The sequence below is a fragment of the Hippichthys cyanospilos genome, chromosome 22, assembly GCF_059441005.1.
Source record: "Hippichthys cyanospilos isolate Australia breed blue-spotted pipefish chromosome 22, RoL_Hcya_1.0, whole genome shotgun sequence".
Classification (NCBI taxonomy): Eukaryota; Metazoa; Chordata; class Actinopteri; order Syngnathiformes; family Syngnathidae; genus Hippichthys; species Hippichthys cyanospilos.
In genome coordinates this window covers 1,869,587-1,890,985 of record NC_142390.1, presented here as the reverse complement: position 1 = coordinate 1,890,985, position 21,399 = coordinate 1,869,587, and the positions used below count along the sequence as shown (strand labels likewise).

The following is a 21,399-nucleotide window of genomic DNA, read 5'->3' as shown; positions in this document are numbered from 1 at the left end:
TCTTTCCGAGAGTTACAATATTTGTTGGTTTTAATATCCTGTTATGGTATTTTATCAATGTAATATTATAGAGTGCCGATTACAGAATTAAAAGCATGCAGCAAACATTTTGGGATAATTCATAGAATTTCCATTCATTTCAAAAGGGAAAAGCTGATTGGAAATGAATTGTACCTCAAAGCGAGCGCTGTCTGAGAATATACTTAGGCTTGTCACTTGAAGAAGACCTTTTTTCCCACGCCACGGACTCAATCGTCCCCTGCTCATTACCTGAGGTGCAACCTTGCTCCTGTTATCTGGCGCCAAACACATGTGCTCTCCCGCCTCGCGCCCAGTCTCAACACGGCGCCAGCCCAGCAATACGCCATCGCTTTGTATTCCTCGTCGTGCGTACGTATACACATAAAAGTACAATTGTGCTCTCGCCGTTAAACGTGCGCATTTTCGCCCCCGGCGGGGTTGCTGCGAGGCTTCCACTGAAGGTGACAAGTCAGGAGAACTCTGGAAGTGAGAGATAGCAGCCACAAGCGTACCCCCCCCCCCCCCCCCCCCCCCCCCCGCTTTCAAAGCGTTTACTTGATCAAAGTTACGGTTTGCACATCACTCGTTTTGTCTGCCGTGAGATAGAAACGTGTAAACATTCAACTAGTTAAATGAATGATTCTGTTTGTTTTGGGGGCGTTTTACGCTCTAACCAAAAAGAGACTCATGATTGCAAAATGAAGCCTCATGAAGCACTTGATATTTCTCTTGAAGTCACTCTTGAAGTGGGAATTTAGTACCGTATTTTCCACACTACTAAAAGCCTTATTTTTTTTTAAAAAAAAGCTGATGGTGCGCCTTATAATCAGGTGCGCCTTATAGTGCGGAAAATACGGTACATGTAGTAGCGTTTATCCTTAACCCTTTTATCATAGTTTTTTTTATTATTTTTTTTAAAATCAAATTTATTATATATTACTTGTTTATAAGTCTTGTAAAATTCCAACTTTCCTAGATTAGGTTATACAGGCCCTGGGATTTTTTTGTCCCATTGGTATTTTACAATAATAATAATAATATAAATGTGCCAGCGAAATGAAAATTGCCGAGGCATGTTCTTCATTTCCCCACCCATCCAAAACTTGTTTGCGCATGTTTATTTATTAATTGGGGGGTGGGGATACTCAGTTGAGAATTTAGGGTTGCTCTCAGGCGACAGAGAAAATCTGAGAACTGGATCTTAAAAGTGTTCAAATATAACCTTGAAGTGTGACGACGAAGCGTATCGCTCCTTCTATTTTGACATTGACTTAATGAGATGTGAGGATAAATGTGTAGACGCCGTACAATTTTCTCAGCTCCATTAGAATAATGAATATGAGAAGTCTTTCAAAAAAAAAAAAAAAATCCAACAAAGAGATAATTAATATAATGGATTTTCGCTCCAACGCCTGGACTGAAATTGCACATCTCAACCCTCTGGATTGTTTATGCCGGGACTCCGTATTTAATTCTGCGTGTGTTTTGTGCGCGAACGGCGGGAGCGTAATATGGCAGTCCATCTGCGAGCAGCCAAGTGTGATATTGCTGCTCATCTTTCAATTAGAGCACTTACACAAGGCCACGTCGAAGATGGCCATAGCGACGATGTTTTTTTTTTTTTTTTTTTTATCAACTTCAATCTCATGAGCCCGCAAGCTATGTAATTATTCCGCCTAAACGCAGACACATTTTTGAAGTTATTCTTATTCATCTTTATTTATTTAACTTAATACGGCCCTGGCTAAGTGCAATAAATGTTTGAGCTTGTTTGGGTCATTTTTTTTATTATAAATTGTGCTTTGTGTTTATGTTGTTCTGTTTTATGCTGTCAAGTTTGAGTTCTGATACTCTCCGATAGTCTTCCATTGGGTGCCGTTCCTCACCGTGAAACAAAAGTTTCAAAAAGGCGCATCCCCGAAGAGTTGGCGCCAAGATTTTAGTGGCGGGCCGGGCCATCCGCCGCATGTCAAGTGTGGGAGCCCATGTGTGACTTTGCCCCTGACGTTGATGGATGATGTGTCAAAAAGGCGCTGCCGTCGCCTGCCTCACCCGAGAGAGGGGCCACATCATCTTGCGTTGCGTTTTGGCAGCCTTCTGCTGCAAATGGCACGGCGTTCCACTAGAGAACAAGGGGTTAAAACACCGTGACCTCCGTATGACCTTGAGGGACACCCCCTAGCTCATGGGGGTGGCTTTGAGATCATGAAACTCGTTCCATACCTTTTAACGCATTAGCGGAATTCCCATTTTGTGTTTTTTTTTTTTGCAATAGCTTTTGGAGCATTAACAGCACTTTTTTTCCCATTGGGAATGTGCCGCCATCACATTTTTTTTTTTTTTTTTTGCTCTTAATGACAACAGTTTAACCCACCAAACCACCACACGCATTTGTGAAGATGGGGCTCAGATATTCCTTGGTGGCGGCGTGCTAAAAGAGCGGATGCAAAGTGCATGCCGGCTCACGTTCGGGGCTTAACACTCAAGAATTTTATGTGCTTTTCTCTCAGTAGCGACGCGTATTGACCTTTAAGCATGAATCATTGCACAAGTGCGAGAGAGAGAGAGCGAGAGCTCAGAATAAGAACAAAACAAGAACAGTCAAAAGACCAAATGCACTCTCTGAAACTCTACTTTTTATTCCATAATATTTATTCTATTCATCGTTTATACTGTATTTATTAGTTCTCATATGCGCCAATTGGCACAGCGCTTGCAATTTTGTTATTTACCAGCTATACAATGACAATAAAAGCGTTCTATTCTATTCTATTCTGCAGATGCGCCTGCATGGTGTGTTTTCTCCCATGTCATGGTCAACCAAGATGGAGTCAAATGCTCCCTTGCCCAATCGGTCCCTTGATTACTTTTTAATGATTTCTGCCGCCCAAGACAAATGGCCGCCTTCAACGAGCGCAATTTGGCAGCGGAAAGCATTCGTCGCATTGTTTACTTTTCTTCATTCCCTGGCCTCAAATTTACGTTTTCTCAATGGCGTATTGTTGCATTTGCTAAATACTTTCAAAATAGCGAGTCCCACACGCCAGTGTGAGAATGTCCGCCAACGCCAAAGCCATATTGATTTGGATCAGCACCAAGTGGTAAATCTCCCTGAAGGCACACGTGGTATTCTCCACCATTATCCTCCATTTTTTGACGCACACCACATTTTTCAACCCATTTTCACCAAAAATTCACACCCTTTTTCACACCCATTGCATATATTGACCAACTCCAACCTCTCAATTCCGGTCATTCAATTGCACTCCTCGTCATATCATCCCACGTCACGCTTCGATGTGTTTTCCGCAAACCTTTCAGCCCTCGCACGCAATTCCTCCCGAAATTGCATTCGGTTGAAAAATAAGTTTGAAAAATGGCTCGTTACGGGTCATTACTTCTCCCGGCTGTTGTGTTGCCTGGTGGCCAAGGGGAAAATGAAAAACAAAAGAAAACCTTTGCGGCCTCCTTCTCCCGCAGAGCACGGTGGTGGTGGAAAAGTCCATCCAGGATCTGATGAATCTCATGCAGGACCTCAGCGCCTACTCCAACCAGTTCCTGGAGATGGTCTGCGACAAGCTCAAAGAGTACAAGGAGATCTGCAACACAGCTTACAGGTAACGCCTTCTCGTTTTCCGACCCCGCGTCCAAAGAGTGACGCGCCGCTCGTCCTCAGAGGGATCGTCCAATGCGAGGAGAAGCTGACCATCAGCGCATCCTGGTCCAAAGACGAGGACATCAGTCGCCTGCTCCAGTCCCTTCCCAACTGGGCCAACATGGCCCAGCCCAGGCAGGCGCGGCAGAAACGGGAAGACGAAGAGGACTTCACTCGGTACGCTCGGATGTTTCAAATTAGGGATCGGAATTGACTTGCATGATGACTTTTGGGTCATGGAAAAAAACGCCTTCACGCGGAGGGAAAAAAAGCGCTCTTCTTCATCCTCCGTTCCGCAGGGCGGCGTTCGCCAAGGAGTCGGAGGTGCTCACGGGCAACCTTGGCGACAAGCTCATCCCCGACAACGAGATCCTGCGCGACGTGGGCGACCTCAAGTCCCTGGCCAACCTCCACGAGAGCATGGAGTGGCTGGCCGTCCGCCTCAAGGCCTTCTTCGCTAGCCTGCCTCCCAGCTCCGGTGAGTTCTTGTTAGCCTGGCTTGGCGGGCGAACGTCAATGTCGAGAGTCGATGGTGACGTTCTCTCAAGGAGTCACCGATCGGCGCGGCACCGTCGCCGGATTTGTCAGTAGAAGTCACCTGCAACTGTGAACAAAGCCCCGAGCCGCGCCGCCTGCCGCTCGCCGATAGCGCCGACTTTGCCGCTAACGCGCTCGTCGCTGCTGGAAAGCGCTCTACACTTTTTTGTTCATTCGACTCAGCATGCCGGGAGCAGACTTTGGGAATCGCTCCCCTGTCCTGGAAATGTCCTCCTGCAATTCTGGCGAGAGGACACAAAAAAATCAACACGTTTAACCCTTCTGTTATGTAGAAGTCTTTTCTTGACGCCATTTCTAACCCTACAGAAGACAGCAAGCTTGTTTAATCTGAATTCATTGCGCCCGTTGCTGTTTGGGACCAGATTTACCAGCCAGTATGAAATTAGGCTGCTTTTTTTTCTTTTTTTTTTTGCCGCAGTGCCGCTTATATCTGCGCTCCATTAAGTTTTCGTTTGAGTGTATTAACACACGCTTATTACCTTCTCTATTGGAGTTGTCACGCATACCTACACACACACAGGTTTGTACGGCTATACTTGTGAGGACATACATTGACATAATGCATTCCCAAGCCCCTAACCTAAACCATCAGAAATGATTGCCTAATCTTACCCTTACCCTAACCCAGTGCTTCTCAAATAGTGAGGCGGGCCCCCCTTCAAAAAGAGGTTAGAACAAGTGAGGACCGGCCTAAATGTCCTCAGTATGTCGGTAGAAACGGTCCTCACAAGTCCAGCCGTACAGGAACACACACACACACACATCCTGCCATTACCTTTCCTCCGTTAGCGTATGCGCCTAAATGCCGCCGCTAATCAGTCTGCAAAGCATTAGCGACGCCTCCGCCTGCGCCCCCGTCACTTTTGCATCATTCATCGGCGAATCACTCTCACCTGCGCTCGCGCGCGTGCGGTGGGCCGCCTTTTCCATTGAAGCCAATTTGGATTCGTCACTTTGTTTCAAAATGTTGCTAGTTTCACTTCCTTCTCCTTGATAAGGATTCAATAAGAGGACAAGACAAAGTAATTGTCATGAATTCATGGGCGCGCGCGCAAAGGGAACTTATCATGCCAGAACAGCCCGAGCATTGTTCATTATTTAGTGTTTGCCGAGCTGATGAAGGAGCGGCCAAGTGTGTGTGTGTCCAAGGGTGTGTGTGTGTGCTTGTGAGGGTACAAGGCTACCGCAGGGGAGAAAGGGACCCCACCTTATCTCATCCCGCCCGCCCCTCACGTCCATGCTTTTCCAAATTGGATTTTATATTACAGGAGCACTCAGGTATGAACTCATTTCTTTTCTTTTTTTTTTTTTTTTTACCCTTTTTTCTTCACTCCTTTCATCCCACCATCATCAAGTTGAGAAGAGAGCATTTCTTGTTTTGTTTTAGTCACACATGCCGATGAATGTTAACTACTTGGCAAGGTCGATGCTGAATTTCCCATTCTAAAAATGGCTCCTTATCAGTTATCTCGTGTCAACCCCGGACGTCAAGTCGTGCGTGTGTTCACGACACACACACAAAACGCTCCATATTATATAGAGAGATGTAGACTCGGAAACAAGCTCCCTTTCAATTTCAAAACCTCGTGCCTCCAATGAAGATTTTCCAAACTTAACACAATCATTATGATCATCTTAGGCGCTCGTCACCGCCGTCTCCTTTTTTGCGTTATGTCAAGGCGAGCGGGACGCCGGACGCTTCCTCCGCTCCTAATGATCTGATAAGTTGAGCGCGGGGAGTACGGGCCTCAATCCAATGACGGGAAGTCAATTAACGCCGTTCCTTCCCCGGAGAAATCACGGCGCTCTTGCTATTGGCGCCGCTCATTACGGCGGCCGGGAGATTGATATCAAAGCGGCGACGGGAGGCCTGGAGATGGCTCCACTTGCTTGGATGCTACGTACCGCTTAATGAACCAGCGAGTCCTCGTATGCAGAATGAAAGGAGGCTAATAGAAATGCTTTATCTTCGCCGCGCGCGGCGCCGGTTGAGTCGGCCGCCGTGTTTGCCTTGTTGATTGGATGGGAATGACCCGGCCGGCTGGCCGGCCGGCCGACCGGCGCTTTTCCCTTCTTATCGGCGGCAGTTCATTTCGAGGATCTCCAATGGGGATTGGATGTCGGTGAGGCGTCGACTGCATGGGAGTCGGCGGCAATCGCGCCGATAAGGCTTCCGCTCCCAACGCGGCGAGATTGGAGACGCGTAGGCGGTTTTGCCGTGGTTTCAATAACCATTAATGCCGCTTGTAACCGGTAATGAGGGTTTTCGCTGAATCAAAGGGGAGTTTAAACGTAGCAGAATATGATTGGCCGCTAGCGGCGGCGACCTTCTTGGCATTGGCCATTGTGACGACTTTCGGATTACTGATCGCCGCGAGGGGTGGCAACTGGGGAGCCGAGGCGTTTTCTGGAGGTGGCAGCCTGTAAAAGTGACAAAAAGCATGATGATGAGCCAGGTGCGCATGGGGGGGTGAGCGGCCGGGCAGTCGGCGCATCGATCGGCGAGCCCTGCCTTCGCCTCATTGAGCAAATAGACCGGGGCCTCTTTCTTAGCCCCTTGCCCTCCCCGTTGGCCAATTTACCACCATTGATCTGCACCGGTCTGAATTTATACACACTCATCATGCTTCCGTGCCCCCCGAGCCCCCCCTGGCCTGCTCGCTTACCGTTGGGCTTTTGCGCGCTCCTGCTGCCTCAGCGCCAGCTCGGTGTCGGGCTCAACGCGGTCCAGCGAAATGGAAGCGGCGCGGATCCTCATGGCGGTTTCCCGCAGGTGTGTCCCCGTGTTGGTCCGACAGCCAGGCCATGGGCGACGGGGAACGCAGCCGGGAGCAGATCCTGCAAACCCTGGCTGACCTGTGCGCCGGCTTTCAGGACATCGCCAACCGCTGCCTCCTCACGCTACACCTGGAAGTCAGGTCGGCCTGCGACAAAAGTCACATCGCACAAAAGACATTTAAAAGAAGAATCTTCAAGATTCGTTTTTATTTCACGTTTTATTTGGGCTACAAACCACATTTCATGATCGTAATTTGACTGAAAATTTGGCGGAATTATAAAGTTAGTCACTTCCCATATTGCATCAATTTCTTCCTTAAAAGTTGACAAAAGAGAATCACGTTCATTTGGTCCGTCATTTTTCGTGGGGTTTATTTATGCTCTCAAAAATGCCCACAAAGCAGTGATTAAACTTATATACGTGCGATCTTAAAAATATCAAGAGCGAGCTAACCCTAACCCGCAATAGAGATGCCCGTAAATAATTGAGAACGTAATAGGTGTATTTTTTTTTAAATAAATCAAAATGGCTGGTACAAAATACTGATCTGACGTCAAAGACAGAATTTTTTCATGATAAATAGACTTTTTTTTAAATGAATTTAAGAATTTAAATGAATTTTTGCTTGAACAAAAATGATTGTCGATGCCGTTATTATCTTATCGTCGTTATTACGACAAACGTAACTGTAAAAAGAAATATATATTAGGCATTTGTTTTGTGCCATTTTTGCATTCGCCAAACATAGGCCGTTAGCATGTGGGAGCAAAGGACAAAGTCTCCATTTTCTTTGCCTTCCTGTAGGTGGAAGCAATTATTTGTCCCATACAGTGTAGGTGTTTTCAATCTCTTCTAATATCCCAGTTAATTTACCAGACCATAACCCCCCCCTCGCAAACCCTTAATAGCCCCCATCAACCCACATCTCGCAACTTATGTTTATGCTTTTCCGTCAGGAAAAGGCCTCCCCGAGGCGCGCGTCCCGCACTCCGCCACACTCCATTGGCTCTTGTCACGTGCGGAATTTCCCCCGATACCGGTTAAATGAAGCCGCCAACGGATTCTTTTGCCGTTTGGCCATCACGGGAAAGCTTTCAAATCCAAATCCGATGTGTTGTTTGGAGGCAGGGTGCACTGCTTCCACTATTTGATCCCGCTGAGCAAGCAGGGCAACTACGCCATCGTGGCCAACGCCGAGAGCATGGACTACGACCCGCTGGTGCTGAAGCTCAACAAGGACATCTCGGCCGCCGAGGAGGCCATGGGGGCCGCGCTGCAGCCGCACAAGTTCCGCTACATCTTCGAAGGTAGGCCCCGGGGGAGGGAGGGGGGCGGGGGGCGGGGCGAGCGATCCAAGTTGAATGTTGTTAACCGTTGACAGGTTTGGGCCACCTGATCTCCTGCATCCTCATCAACGGCGCCCAGTACTTGAAAAGGATCAGCGAGTCGGGCATCAAGAAGATGTGCCGCAACATCTTCGTTCTGCAGCAGAACCTCACCAACATCACCATGTCCCGGGAGGCCGACCTTGATTTCGCCAGGTGGTTTGTTTATTTATTGATTTATTTTGAACCCAAACAAGCCCAAGTGCAGCCAGTGCTCAAGAAAGAACATTGATTAGCGCCTTGTCGCTCCTTGTCAACTTTGATTACGCCGGCCGATGGCTCCTCTCGTCTGATTACGAGGCGTGGGCGGCGCGGACGCCTTGATTGGGAACGGCCGCTGTTTACGCTTCCCCAGACCGCGTCGGACGCGCGCGCACAAACCCCTTTCCATCACGACCCCCATGCAAAAAGAACGGAATCACCAATGGGATATTCGCGCCGTTGTTCAATTTTGTGGAGAAAAACAAAGATCACGGGCATGACGTGATTTCGAATGGACACTAAAAGAAATCAAGAAAAAAAAAGGCGGTAGTCAGTAACAGTTGCATCATTTCGAGCCTTATGCGTGGATCTAATCGCTGCAGACTGCTCAAACTGTAGCATTTTTTTCCTCCCATTAGAGCATGGGCGTCAAACTCATTTTTATCATGGGCCACATTGTAGTTATAGTTTCTGTCGGAGGGCCATTGAGAATGGGAAGTGGGATAGATTGTACACATTTTGAAAACGGAGGCCGCCAAATACTGTTCAAAGGGGTAACGGTAACAAAAAAATGCGTAAAGATTTTAGAAAACGTGCAAAATTTGCTATTTTAGGCAGAAAGTTTAAATCATAATTAGCATTTCGTGGGCCATATTAAATGATGTGGCGGGCCGGATCTGGCCCCCGGGCCTTGAGTTTGACACCTGTGCATTAGAGGGTGGCAGGTGTTCCTCTATGTACACATGTACTTTGTATGTGCGCACGCGTGTGTGTGTTAAGGACAGACTGTTTTTCTGCCTGTGTTTGGGAAAAGAGTGGCAGAGAAGGAGGGAGCTGGACAAGGGCACAGTAATAAGCATTGATCTGAGTCAAAAGTGAGCACAAGCCCAACAGCCAGCAATGCGCAACGCATGAGCAACACACACACACACACACACACACACACACACTACGTGCCGATGTCAACGCCGCCGCAAGTGTGAGATGTTGAAAGAGTGCCACCATGTGGCGGAGTAGCAAAACTGCAGGGTTCTATCTCCTGTGCCAGCAAAGAGAGCAGACAAGAATCCCAATGAAAAGTTGGTGGGCGTTGCCTAGCGACAGGCTGCCCTGGTCTTATTTAGCGCCGCGCGAACATATGCCAACACCTTTTTAAGAGCAATATAACCATATAATGACGCTTTCTTCAAATGCATGAAAGTTATTTCAAGCATGGGCAACTGTTCTGGATTATTGAAATGAGTTAGCGCCGCTTGCGCTGATGGCATTGGCTGGAATCGGCTTTTACACGGGAAGGATGTTTTCTTACGGTTAAAGTACCGGACGCGATTTTTAACACCTGATTCCTAAAACGGGAGACACTCCACCCTTGACACCTGGACGTTTTTCAAACGGACGTTGCGCCCGTCTCCCCGTCCGTCCTTCCCTCCCGCCCCACCTCCCGCCCCGCACGGCTAGCTAATGTAATGCGTGAGAGTAAACGCGCTGACAGAGGCGGCCAGTAATGGCCTCCTCGCTCATTCATTGAGAACGTACGTGTGAACGTGCGAAGAAGAGGAAAGTCACTTTATATTCTCGCTCAACCGGGAAGAGAGTGTGAGTGTTGTGTGTGTGTGTGTGCGTGTGTGTGTGGGGGGGGGGTTTGCTTGATTAGATTGTGATGCAAATGACAGCGCGGGGAGCTCCCTTGTGGCTCGCTTCGAAACAATTGGTGTCAACAACGCCGGGGCCGCATCGCAAACATGAACTGCCGCAGACGACCGTGGGCGTCAAAGATCTATTTTTACTGTCGATAAGATAAATGGTTCACTGCTACTGACAGCTGCAGACATCAAATCCATTTTTACTGGCCTGACAGTCAATAGTCAGCCTTTTTTTTTTCCCGCTTTGACTTGCGAAAAACTCATCATTCATCATTTCATCATTGTTCAGATTTTTTCAAACATAAAATCTTTATATACTGTAACAAAGACAAGTTTACACTGTAAAACAAGCCCATAGCTTTGCCTTACATCAGTGCTTATCAAATTGGGGGGTCATGTGGAATGTATTTTTCTGTTAATGTTAAAAAGGATACATGACACTGCCTTACATAAACATTGCTAGCTTAATGCTAACCCACAATGCAAAGCCTTGTGACAAGCTCAGGAAATAAGCATTGATGTGAAGGGATATTTGAACACAAAAGATGCAGCAACACTATTAGACAGACAGTGTAACACCACTCACACGCATATATTCTTCATCCTCTGCAAACAACCAACATTGCAGCTGTTTATAGAGCAGTTTTGGCTGTTTCTCTGTTATTGTTATAAATTGTACTGCCACATAGTGGTCTGGAGCTGCACAATTTTTCAGGTCTCAGGTCTATTTCGGATATATGTTTCAATCGGGCCCAATACAACAGAGGGGAATCTTTTTCATTTTTTCTTCTTTGCCCTCATTAGGCAGTACTACGAGATGCTGTACAACACGGCGGACGAGCTGCTCCATCTGGTGGTGGACCAGGGTGTGCGCTACTCGGAGCTGGAGTACATCAACGCCCTGTCGCTGCTCCACCGCAGCCAAACGGGCGTGGGCGACCTCGGCACTCAGAACACGCGGCTGCAGCGCTTGAAGGAGATCGTGTGCGAGCAGGCCGCCATCAAGCAGGCCAGCAAGGACAAGAAGATCACCACCGTGTGATCCCACCACAAACTTGGGGCCTGTCTCGTCTCTTCTGTTTCTTGCGGGCAAACTGCTATCTTCATCTCAACCCAGCCGGTCCCTCAAGACCTCACGGCGATGCCTCACGGTTCTTCCAAGTCGTATTTCCCCAATGAAATAATTGGAAAGCGCTCGATGATACTGCAATGCTTCACTGCGAGTACGAATCAAATTCGTCAGGGTTGGATTTGTGCAAATAGTGCAAAAAACAATGCAAATAGAAGAAAACCGAATTGGCGAAAAAAATCAAAGCGAAAAATACATACGCAGTTTTGAAAGATGTGGTGATGTCATCACAATTTGGATATTGTACTTGGTAGAAATTGCGCTCACAGGTTTTGGATTCGTAGTCACAAGAAGAAGAAAAAACACAATTTTCATTTGTACTCACAGGGAAGCATTTAAGCACACAAATGATAACTATCACTGATTCGAAGTTAATACCTCAGTCCCCCTTTCCCAGCATCTATCATATTGACACTTTGGCCCGACGGGAAAACAGCTGCAGGCTCCTCTTGGATGAGTTTGCCGAAACTTGGCAAAATCCCTCAAAAAGGCTCTTTCTTGCTGCAATTCCGTACATGGGAAACTTGAGCACAATATTAAGTGACAGGCTGCGTTGGAATGCACACAGTCACGGGAGACCATTTCAAACAACCCTCCTGCATTTTTTTTTTTAATTTCCTCACGTTTTTTAAACGTCACTTTAAATGTATAATAGTCTAAATGTACAATACCGATCATGCACACAATAAAAACAAAAATGTGTTTTGTCTGGTGTTTTTGCTCGGCGGCCATCGTGAACGATTCACGTCAGCATCTTTAGTCATTTAAATAACATCGTAAACATGTTACGCGTATATTATTGCGTCACAGTCACATGGTTACTTCAAGATGCCCCGATTACCTCACATCCGATGAGGTATTCGTCCGACGACATGCGTTGCAAATGTGCACTTTCTCACCCCGTTTTCAAACCAACGTTAACAGTCGGCCTCGTCATCCAACTCAACTTTATAGGTAATTTTTGTGCTATTTCTTTTCTTTGTAAACTACACTGGCGATTGTTTAGTCGCCGTTCATGTCACAGGAGTGATGGACGTAGAAACACTACATTACCCACAAACCCTCTCTCTGTCATGCTTCGTTGCTTAGCAATGTAGCCGAAAGCCTTGGTGCGCTAATTGCCAGACGGCTACCTGGAAGACGTCACAACGACGGCGTCCTAGTCTGTCGCCGAGTGTCATTTTTGACGACTTTTCGTCATTGCACATTTTAAATAAGCAACCAATAGTTGAGCCGAGTGGATTGAAAAGAGGCGATCAGGTGTGTGGACATGACCGAAATTGTAAGTGTGACTTAAATGGGAAAACGCCCCAAGTTTCTGCTATATTTCACCTTGATTTCGCCACTTTTGCAATCACGCCCAGGTGAATGTGAATTGCGTTTTTGTATTTAATACTAATATTAGAAACGGCATACATGATAAAGTGCCGTTTAAGTGAGGCTTTCTGAATACATAAGCACAGCAGTACACACTATCTGCTCCAATTCAAATGTTATAAAAGAACAATTTTAATTTAATTTAATTTAATTTATTAATTTATTATTTTATTTTTCGGTTGAAAGGAAGCACCTGTGGCTAAAGACAAATTCTGGCAGGGAATTTTACTGTACCTGGATTTCGTTTTTCTGTCTAGTTCCTGCAACGCTTGCTCTGGTGCGTTTGTACGAATTTTATTCTTTATTTTTTTGTTATTTTGTGCTCCCAGGACGTGGTATTAAGTGCCGGCTTGGTGGCCAGCTGCGTGGCACGCCTTGGACGTTTTGACACTGGACTTCAGCATCCATACTATCATGTGGCGCTTCCTGTAAAATGAATTCTTTCAGCTTTTCATCTCTTAAAACACTCATTATCACATGACTTTTTTTGTTTGTTTTTTTTTACTTTACCAGGGCCGCAAGCTCAAGGACATCTCGGTTTTGTGTAGTTACATTCACCTGCAAAAGCTGGAGCTTCCAAACAACAGAATTACAGGTGAATACGTAATATTTGAATATTTCTTTAGGGTGTTGCGGGTTATGTATTGATAATGTTCCCATTGTGTAGATTTGTCATGCGTGAGCAACATGCCCTTCCTCGTCATCCTGGATGTCTCCCACAACGAGATTGCGGATTTCTTTGGCTTCGATCCACCGAAGAACCTGAAGGTAAGCGGCGAGCGGGAGGGACCTTGAGCTGACAGCGGAAGACAAACTTTGACTGGTGGCTGCGTTATTCCCCATGACGGACCCGCACGCCATCTGCCGTCACTCCAAACATGCTTAAAAGGCTCCCGGCGCCCTTGAATAGTCAGCTAATTGAATATCCTGCTGGAATTAGTCCATTCCTGCCTGCTGCTATTGCAGGAGGTCAACTTCTCCTACAACGTTTTGACACAAATGAAGGACATGTCTGCCTACGAGAGACTCGTCAAACTCGATCTGGACCGTATCCTTTAATAAGCGAAAATGAGAGGCGCGCGGGTTTCACGCGGCGCCCTTGACTGGCCGCCGTTCAGACAACCGCTTGAAGCAGATCCACGGTTTGGAAAAATGCTGCAAGCTGAGCCATCTCAGCGTGGCGCACAACAACATTTCCAGCATCTGCAGTCTGGACAACGTGCCGCTCAAGGACCTCAACCTGGTCAGTCCGATGTGCCGTTATTCATTCCGTTTCCATTCAATAAATAAATAAACACTATAATAAAAAATACTGCGGGTTTACCGATCTATTTTTCAAGCTATTATTCGTCCTTTGAAGTCAGAAAAATATCGCTGAATGTCTTCTCTGTACGTGTCCAGAGGGGGAACCAGTTGAAAAGCACAGAAGGTCTGGAGAACCTGAAGAGGCTCCAGACTCTGGACCTCTCCATCAACCGCATCCGCAGCCTGGCTGGCCTCAACAACCTTCACCTTCTGGGCTCCATCAACCTGGAAAATAATCAGGTGCTCGTGCACTGCAAAAGAAACCTCAGTGGCCGTGGTTACACTTTGGCACTTTTTTTTTTTTTTTTTGGAAACAGATTTCTGAGACGGATGAGTGTAAGCACATTCACAGTCTTCTGCTGCTGAGGGAATTGAGTCTTTTGGGGAACCCTGTGCAGGTAACATACATAGAGACTAGAAATGTCAGAAAAAATCTGCTTTTGGAAAGAAAATACTGCTTGGTTTTAAATGCTTTACATGTGACAATATTTTTGTGTTAGGAGCAGCCAGAGTACAGGTTGCTGGTGGTCTTCCTCCTCCAGCATCTGACTATGTTGGACCAAGAAAATGTCACCATTGAAGAGAAGGTTTGTCACAATAGAAATCCGCACGTACAGTTCAGTTGTATTTAACTTTGATGCAATGGGAAAAACAGATTTAGAGGATGTTTCCAAACTTTTGACTGGTGTCGCTGCACTCGGCGATGACGACCGAGGTCGGGTATATGTCATCCAGGTGCTGTCCATCAACAAGTACGACCCCCCCTTGGATGTGGTGGCGGCCAGAGATCACATGACCCAGCTGATGTATCAGCTCATGCAGCCTCAGCTCCTCTATGACTCGTTAGTACCTCGCTTACCTGGAGCCGTTCTTCCTATCTTCTTGCTCAAAGACATGGGTTCATTCGTCGTTCTTTTAATGCTCCTGTTGTTTGTTTGCGTGGAACGGCAATAATATCCCGGGATCTTTTTGACCCATTTGCCATTTTTGAATTGATATGATTCAACATGAACTTTCAGCAGGGCATGCCCTGCTCATGTAAAGCTTTTCTTTGTTTTTTGACCTTTGTCTATGCAGCACTCTACCAAGCCACGACACTCCGTATCCCATGCTGATTCTGACCGGTCCACAAGGCTGCGGGAAAAGGGAGATGGCCCATCGCCTTTGTGAAGACTTTGAAGAGTACTTTGCATATGGGTCGGTTTCTTAGATTTTTTTGGGGAGTCCCACAAAACTGAGACGTTTTTTTGCTTTAAAGTGACGAAACCCGACTTATTTAAACCAATTCCTTTAACGTGCATTCCACTCCCTCCCCCGTTTTGTAGAATCAGTCACACCACCAGGGAGCCCTACATTGGCGAGGAAAACGGCAGCGACTACTATTTTGTCAGTGAGGAAGACTTTGAGCTGCTTGTGCAATGTGTACGTCTGCTTGCCGACATTCTTGTTATCGTCATCTGACGTTTTAGCATCGTTTGCTGTCCTTGAATCACTGAAGGGGGAGGGGCTTTGACCACGTCACCCTTTGGGTCAACCGGGGCTTCCCATTATTTCTCCTAAGTCAATGCTGACGTTGTTGTCCCATTGCAGGGGACTTTCCTCCAGACGACGCAGTATGCCGGCCACAGGTACGGTCTGAGCAGGGAGGCGGTTGAAGATGTCGCCCGGGAAGGACTGGCGTGCTGCGTGCAAATGGAGCTGGAGGCGAGTGGATGACGTGAACGAAGCCTCATGAGGCGCCTCTTGAAGGCTTTTTCAATATCCGGTCTCATTTGTCCTGATCTGTGTCGTCTGTGATCTTCCCAGGGCGTCCTGAGTATGAAGAAGAGCATCTTCGAACCCCGGTGCATCCTGCTGATCCCAACTCTCGCCGGCAACTACAAGAACATTCTGAAGACCCGAAACCTCTACACGGACGCCCAGATCGAGGCGGCCATGTTGCGCATGGAGATCTACGAAAACTTCAACAGAGAGCGTCCCGTCTTCTTTGACAACGTCATCCGTTGCGGTACCTACCTAAGCCCCCGGACCGCAGTTTGGGCCTCAGTAAAATCCATACAGCCCAATTCCACCGCCGTTATCGCTTTGGATGAAGGCAAAAAATCATGCCGGCAAAACGCAGAGCACTGGTCACAATTATGCAGCCGCCTTTGCTTTCATTGACGCGGAATCGGAGCTTCTGCAGATGCCTCGGCCACTTCATTTTGTGTCTGTGTACCTGCAGATTACTGGGAGAGGGCCTACCAGATGCTGGAGAGGGTTGTCAAGAACTACTTGTTGCTGGAGGACCAGGAAGAAGGTAACAATAGACTCTTTCAAAAATGTTCTTTCTTTAATTTCCTTACATGTCATGGAGCAATTTTTGAAAGCAAAACTGCATAAATGTCCGCAGAGGAGGCTCCAGAAAAAAATACGTCCCCCACGGAGCAGCTGAATTCAGACTCATCCCCAGTGGCGGAGCCCCTCAACAGAACCTGCGCCCAGACCGAGGAGCAGGAGCAGCTCCAGGAGCAGCACCTGGAGCAGCATCAGGATCAGCCGGCCCCTCAGAAGACTCCCACCGTGAGTTCTCTTGGAAAATTAGCCAAAGCTTCTTTGCTCCTCAGAACCTGCCTTTTTTTTTCATGGATTTGTCACGCACAGGAGCTGGCCTCCATGCAGAAGCGCGAGCAGCCGGTGAGAGAGGCAGTCATGGGCAAGAGTCCCGGGGTCTACAGTTGGCTGATCAGAAGGTTCGTCGTGAAGCGGCACGCACTTGAGCGTATTTCTGAGTGTAGACCCTCTCCGACCCCTGCCAGAGGGCCCATTTGCACTGATTGGCCGGCCCACTTGTCCTAACTGCCTCGCGGCGCTTTGTTTGGACTCTCTCTTTGACCTTGAGGCCGATGGGGCTAATTCGATGGGCTCGGTGTAGTGTTTCCACTCAGCGCGGAGCCCTCAACTCCTCGTAAAAAAGATCAAAAAGAGCAAATCATACGTTGAGCCCTGAAAGGATGCTTACAATAAATTGCCGGTGCCTTGAGATACAACTTTAAGGAACGATTTCAAGAAAGGAACGCTCTCGACCAGGGGTCACCAAACCCAGGTGGCCCTTAAGGATTGCGTGAGTAGCCCGCAAGTGATAGAATTTTACAATGATAGTAAATTTCACATCGCGCTTGATTGACATATTTCTAACAGCCAATTGTGAAAAATCTTGATCGGCATCTTCGCAAAAAAACATCAATTAACCTATAACAATAACAATATGACTGAGCAAATGCGTCATTTCAGAAGAGTGTCAAACTGATAGTCATATTACCAATTTATCACTGCATGACATAAACTCATTGATTGCCAGAAGTGAATTATTACTGCTACCTCTACTCAAAGTGCCTGAGGTAATCAAGTACCGTATTTTCCACACTATAAGGCGCACCTAAAAGCCTTATTTTTTTTCAAAAGTTGATGGTGCGCCTTATCAGGTGCGCCTTATATATGGTTCAATATTGAGATCCAGATAAAGTAAGCTTTAACTGTTACTTTTGTGTGTTTACAGTGGAACAAGGTTGATCATATTGACTGAGTTATTATGCTATTGAGAGTTTAGAGTTATTATTTGAGTTATTATTACTACTTTGAGTATTACTATATTGTGATTGAAAAAGTTTTTAAATATGTCATTAATTGAGGGTGCGCCTTATAGTGTGGAAAATACGGTAATTGATTACTTGACCTTAAGTGCCAGCCATTCCTTGACCTTTTCTTGACCCCCCAGAAAAATGTATTAAGTGCTTCGGATTGATGTGGGTGTCTCCACTCAAAAAGACATTAAAAAAATGTCTTTTATTGAATGAGTTAATCCTTTAATCGTGCAATAAAATGAATTCAAACGAGTAATTAATGGCCAAATGCACAAGGTTGAAGCCTAAGTGTAAAAATGTCAGGCCAAATATAATTCCAGTGACGCCTTTTCTTCTGTAGGCCCCGGGGCCTCATCAACACACACACACACACACACACACACACACACACACACACACACTCAGAATTGCCGTCATACGTTTGTTCCTCAGCCCCGGAGTGTTTGCGCAGAGGATTCCAGACGTGTCTTCTTGTCTGCACTCATCTTAGCTGGGATGCGTTCCAGCTTGCGAGTGTCTCCTTCATGTATTGTCACCGCGCATCACGTCACCGTCCAATCATTGAGTCCCTTGGGCCGTCGTTTCGGTTTCCAGGCAACAAAACAAAAGTGCACTTTTTCGATTCCTTTCAACTCGGAATCCGTTCTAACTTCCACTTGTCATGTGTCCCCGCCCCGACAGCTCAGACGAAGCTCCGGGATCCTCGGCGGATGCCGTCCAAGGTATTTGGGTGAGAAATTTGCGTCTCACCTGTGGGGTTCTCATGTCCTCAATGTCCTTCGAAGGTGACAGGCGGGCGTCCAAAACGCCGACCGGCATCACGCCATTTTGCGACAGGCGTCCCGGTTCCGACGTCAAGCCCGTCCTGCCTCCCATCCCGCCCGGACGCAAGACCCCGCGGACCCATAGCCCCTCGCCGTCGGCCGGTCGGCGCCAGGTCCAAGCCAGCACGCAGGGATAGCGTCCAGGTTCCTCAAAGCCTTGTGCGGTATTGTGTCCAAAACAGGGACGCGTTTCTCCACGTATTTCAGCCACGGGCTCTTAAGATTACAAAATTGTTGGGCCGTTTTCAACTTTGACATGATGTCACCATCTGGGGGAAATTTCAGCTCCCCATCGTTTTCATTCCTTGGAACACGCCTTTGATGTTACATTTCCAGTAGGACGCAATACTGTACAAGGACGTCAAAACGGCCGCTTGTTTTTTTTTTTTTTTTTTTTCAACTCCTACCTCATCTGTCAGTGGCACTGTTCCAAAACAAACAACTGTGCTCGACTTTGGCTTTTGGTGCTTCTCGTGCTCAAACACGTCAGGATAGAAATATATTTTTTTAATGCTGATGACCATGTTAAAGGACTAGGAAAAACCTGCACTCTCCCTTTTTTTAATGGTCTTTTTGGCCATTTTGCATCCGCTGGAAAACAGTCAAAGGATTGGAATTGAAGCCAAGGAAATGACTACAACCTCGTTGTGGTTAACAAATACATTTTTTTCCTATAAATGAAATTTTGGCCACTATCCACACAAGTCTCAAAGGACTTCACAGGTTTTTTTGTTGTCGTTTTTTCCCAGGACTCATACCAGTGCCTCGTAATCAGATATTTTGAACAGAGCATTTTTTCTTAAAAGGAAAAATGTTGATGTTCTAACTTGGTCCCCAACCCCCGGTACCGGTCCGTGGATCAACTCGTACCGGGCCGCGTGGGCTGCAACCAAAATAATGTTTTGGAGTCGATTTAGTTTACCAGTTCATACATTTGTGTTGAACTTTGTTTTTAGCGCCGTCTCTGGCCGCTCTTGATATTACATAAATAGTGAGACGGATGTTGTGGTTTTTAGAGCAGCAAGCAACCCCTCACATAGGATTGCATGTATTTTTCTGGACAATTTTATTTGCAAAATTTAGGGACAATAGCCTGCTCCCTATAGTTAATTACAGAGAAAAAAAAACTAAATAAATGTGACAATTTTTTGTATATTTTTATTTCAAACAATCACGTTGCACAGATCCAAGCAGTCTTTTCTAAAGTTAACACAAAAAGTTATGTACTGTAGTTTCTTGAAATAAACGCACTTAAAGTTATAAATCCAGCCATCAGATTTATTGAAAAAAAATGCAGATTCCAATGTTTGTGAATTTACTAATTATGGGAATTTACTAATTACGGGATCAGCCAATCATCAGTTGGTCCCTAGCACTTCGGGGACTGTAGGGATTTCCGGAAACAGTCTCGTTTTGACTAGCCGCTCGAGGAGGGGTAGGGAAGTGGCAGTAAAACAGGTGAAAATGCGTTGAACCCGAAGAGAATAACTAATGCATTTCTGTGAATGGCTTCAATTTTTTTTTTTTCCTAAGAATTGATCAGAAATTCTCTTATGTTTACTATTGGCCAGTGAACGCATCCTGAGAAGGTTTGCAGGTGTTGCGCGTTAGTATGCAAACAAAGGCGCCGTCAATCTCGTGCGTCCGCACCGACTGCCGCATGATGTGGCGCAATGCTCAGTCGCCATGGCAACGGCTCTCCTCCCCATCCTCCCGCCTCCCTTTGTCCCGCCGCGCGTGGACGTTTAACTCCCGGCCGCCTCTTCCCTGCGGACGCATTCATTTTCTGCCAGATTCATTGGCTGTCGACTTGGGGGAGGAAAAAAAAAAAAGTTTCCCTTTTAATTAGTTTGGTGCAGTGTGTGTGTCGTCCATCTATCCGTGTCGCCGCCCTCTCCTTTCGTCTCTATCGTCGTCCTCCATGCGCCCCGCCGGCTCTCCGGCGTAATTAAAGGTAGCCAGTGCGGATAATAGAACCGTAATGGTGTGTAATTGTCATAATCAATACATAGTGCGTACTAAAGAAGTGGGCTTTTATAAATTTAGAGTGGAGGAGTTGCCGCTTGGGTCCTACCTTGCACGCCTCGTAAAGTTCCGCTGACCTTGAAGGGATTTTTTTTTTGTCACATTTAAGCAATGGCTTGCTGTAGCAGAAGTTAGCTTAGCGCACAGTTGTCATACTCCAGTCCTCGAGGGCCGGTATCCTGCAGGTTTTCTGGTTTTCTCCCCTAAACACACCTGATTGAAATTAGGATCAATTTCAAGCGCCCCCCCAGAGCTGACTAATGAGCTAATCATTTATTCAGGTGTGTTGAGAGAAAACCACAAAAACTGCAAGATACCGGCCCTCGAGGACTGGAGTTCGACAACGACGGGTTAGCGTGAGCACACGCCAAGGACAAAGTCCTGTTGCAGAAGACAGCATTCATGTCTTTTTTTTGTCAAGCATGTACTCCCTCAGCGTGCAAAAAAAAAAAAAGCAGGGCAGACTACATTGCTGTGTCATCTGTGTGATTTCATAAAATTTGGAACAAAATAATTGAGAACACGTTTTGCAAAGAAGTCACTACAATTTAGCTATAAGTTCCTTCATTTTCCAATTGATCTGCTCTTAATTTGAAAAGAAAAGGCTCCCGTTATGACCCAAAAAATTATTCTTGAAACTGTTAACCTCTTCAATCCCCCCTCCTGAGCTTGTGTCTTCAAAGGTTAAGTGACATCACCCCCGTGAGCCCCCCAGGGTGGGACGACCTCCACCTGGAAGCAGGGAATGGGGTCAAGCAGCTTGGCAGAGCAGGTACAATAACCTCCGGGCGATTTCAACCACCGCGTTCGAAAGCCCGGACGCCTGTTTGAAAAACAGGAATCGGCCCATATCAGCGCTTCACCTTGGCATCCC

At 46.7% G+C, this 21,399-nt stretch overlaps 2 protein-coding genes across 4 annotated transcripts in view; both read left to right on the top strand.

Moving 5' to 3' along the window:
• exoc4 (exocyst complex component 4) overlaps window positions 1–12,073 on the top strand; it is a 43,031-nt gene extending 30,958 nt beyond the window's left edge. The window contains exons 14-20 of one of the 2 annotated variants that reach the window (XM_088406842.1): window positions 3,502–3,638; window positions 3,698–3,853; window positions 3,976–4,154; window positions 7,008–7,152; window positions 8,142–8,320; window positions 8,395–8,554; window positions 11,047–12,073. In XM_088406842.1, the coding sequence (XP_088262968.1) occupies window positions 3,502–3,638; window positions 3,698–3,853; window positions 3,976–4,154; window positions 7,008–7,152; window positions 8,142–8,320; window positions 8,395–8,554; window positions 11,047–11,284 (1,194 nt within the window). In that variant the 3' untranslated portion in view covers window positions 11,285–12,073. Of the gene's footprint in view, window positions 1–3,501; window positions 3,639–3,697; window positions 3,854–3,975; window positions 4,155–7,007; window positions 7,153–8,137; window positions 8,321–8,394; window positions 8,555–11,046 lie in introns of both variants that reach the window. The other variant, XM_088406843.1, reaches the window with a different exon arrangement.
• A 432-nt stretch (window positions 12,074–12,505) lies between these two features.
• lrguk (leucine-rich repeats and guanylate kinase domain containing) lies at window positions 12,506–19,741 on the top strand. Of its 2 annotated transcripts, none has more exons than XM_088406648.1 (19): window positions 12,506–12,653; window positions 13,078–13,176; window positions 13,262–13,343; window positions 13,416–13,516; window positions 13,715–13,796; window positions 13,867–13,991; window positions 14,150–14,293; window positions 14,371–14,451; window positions 14,554–14,640; window positions 14,789–14,895; window positions 15,131–15,250; window positions 15,379–15,475; window positions 15,644–15,757; window positions 15,860–16,061; window positions 16,278–16,352; window positions 16,446–16,615; window positions 16,697–16,785; window positions 18,358–18,398; window positions 18,462–19,741. In XM_088406648.1, exons 1-19 carry the CDS (start codon window positions 12,642–12,644, stop codon window positions 18,635–18,637), a joined length of 2,004 nt encoding a protein of 667 aa, XP_088262774.1. In that variant the 5' UTR covers window positions 12,506–12,641; the 3' UTR covers window positions 18,638–19,741. The 2 variants fall into 2 exon arrangements, with proteins under 2 accessions (XP_088262774.1, XP_088262775.1); XM_088406649.1 differs by lacking the exon at window positions 12,506–12,653 and adding an exon at window positions 12,678–12,735.
• Window positions 19,742–21,399: the final 1,658 nt, after the last annotated feature.

What these genes read in the sequence shown, in the direction of transcription:
- lrguk (XM_088406648.1), top strand. An exon ending in ACTATCATGTGGCGCTTCCT is followed by an intron (nt 13,177 to 13,261) that starts GTAAAATGAATT and finishes TTACTTTACCAG; the next exon opens with GGCCGCAAGCTCAAGGACAT. An exon ending in GCTGGAGGACCAGGAAGAAG is followed by an intron (nt 16,353 to 16,445) that starts GTAACAATAGAC and finishes AAATGTCCGCAG; the next exon opens with AGGAGGCTCCAGAAAAAAAT.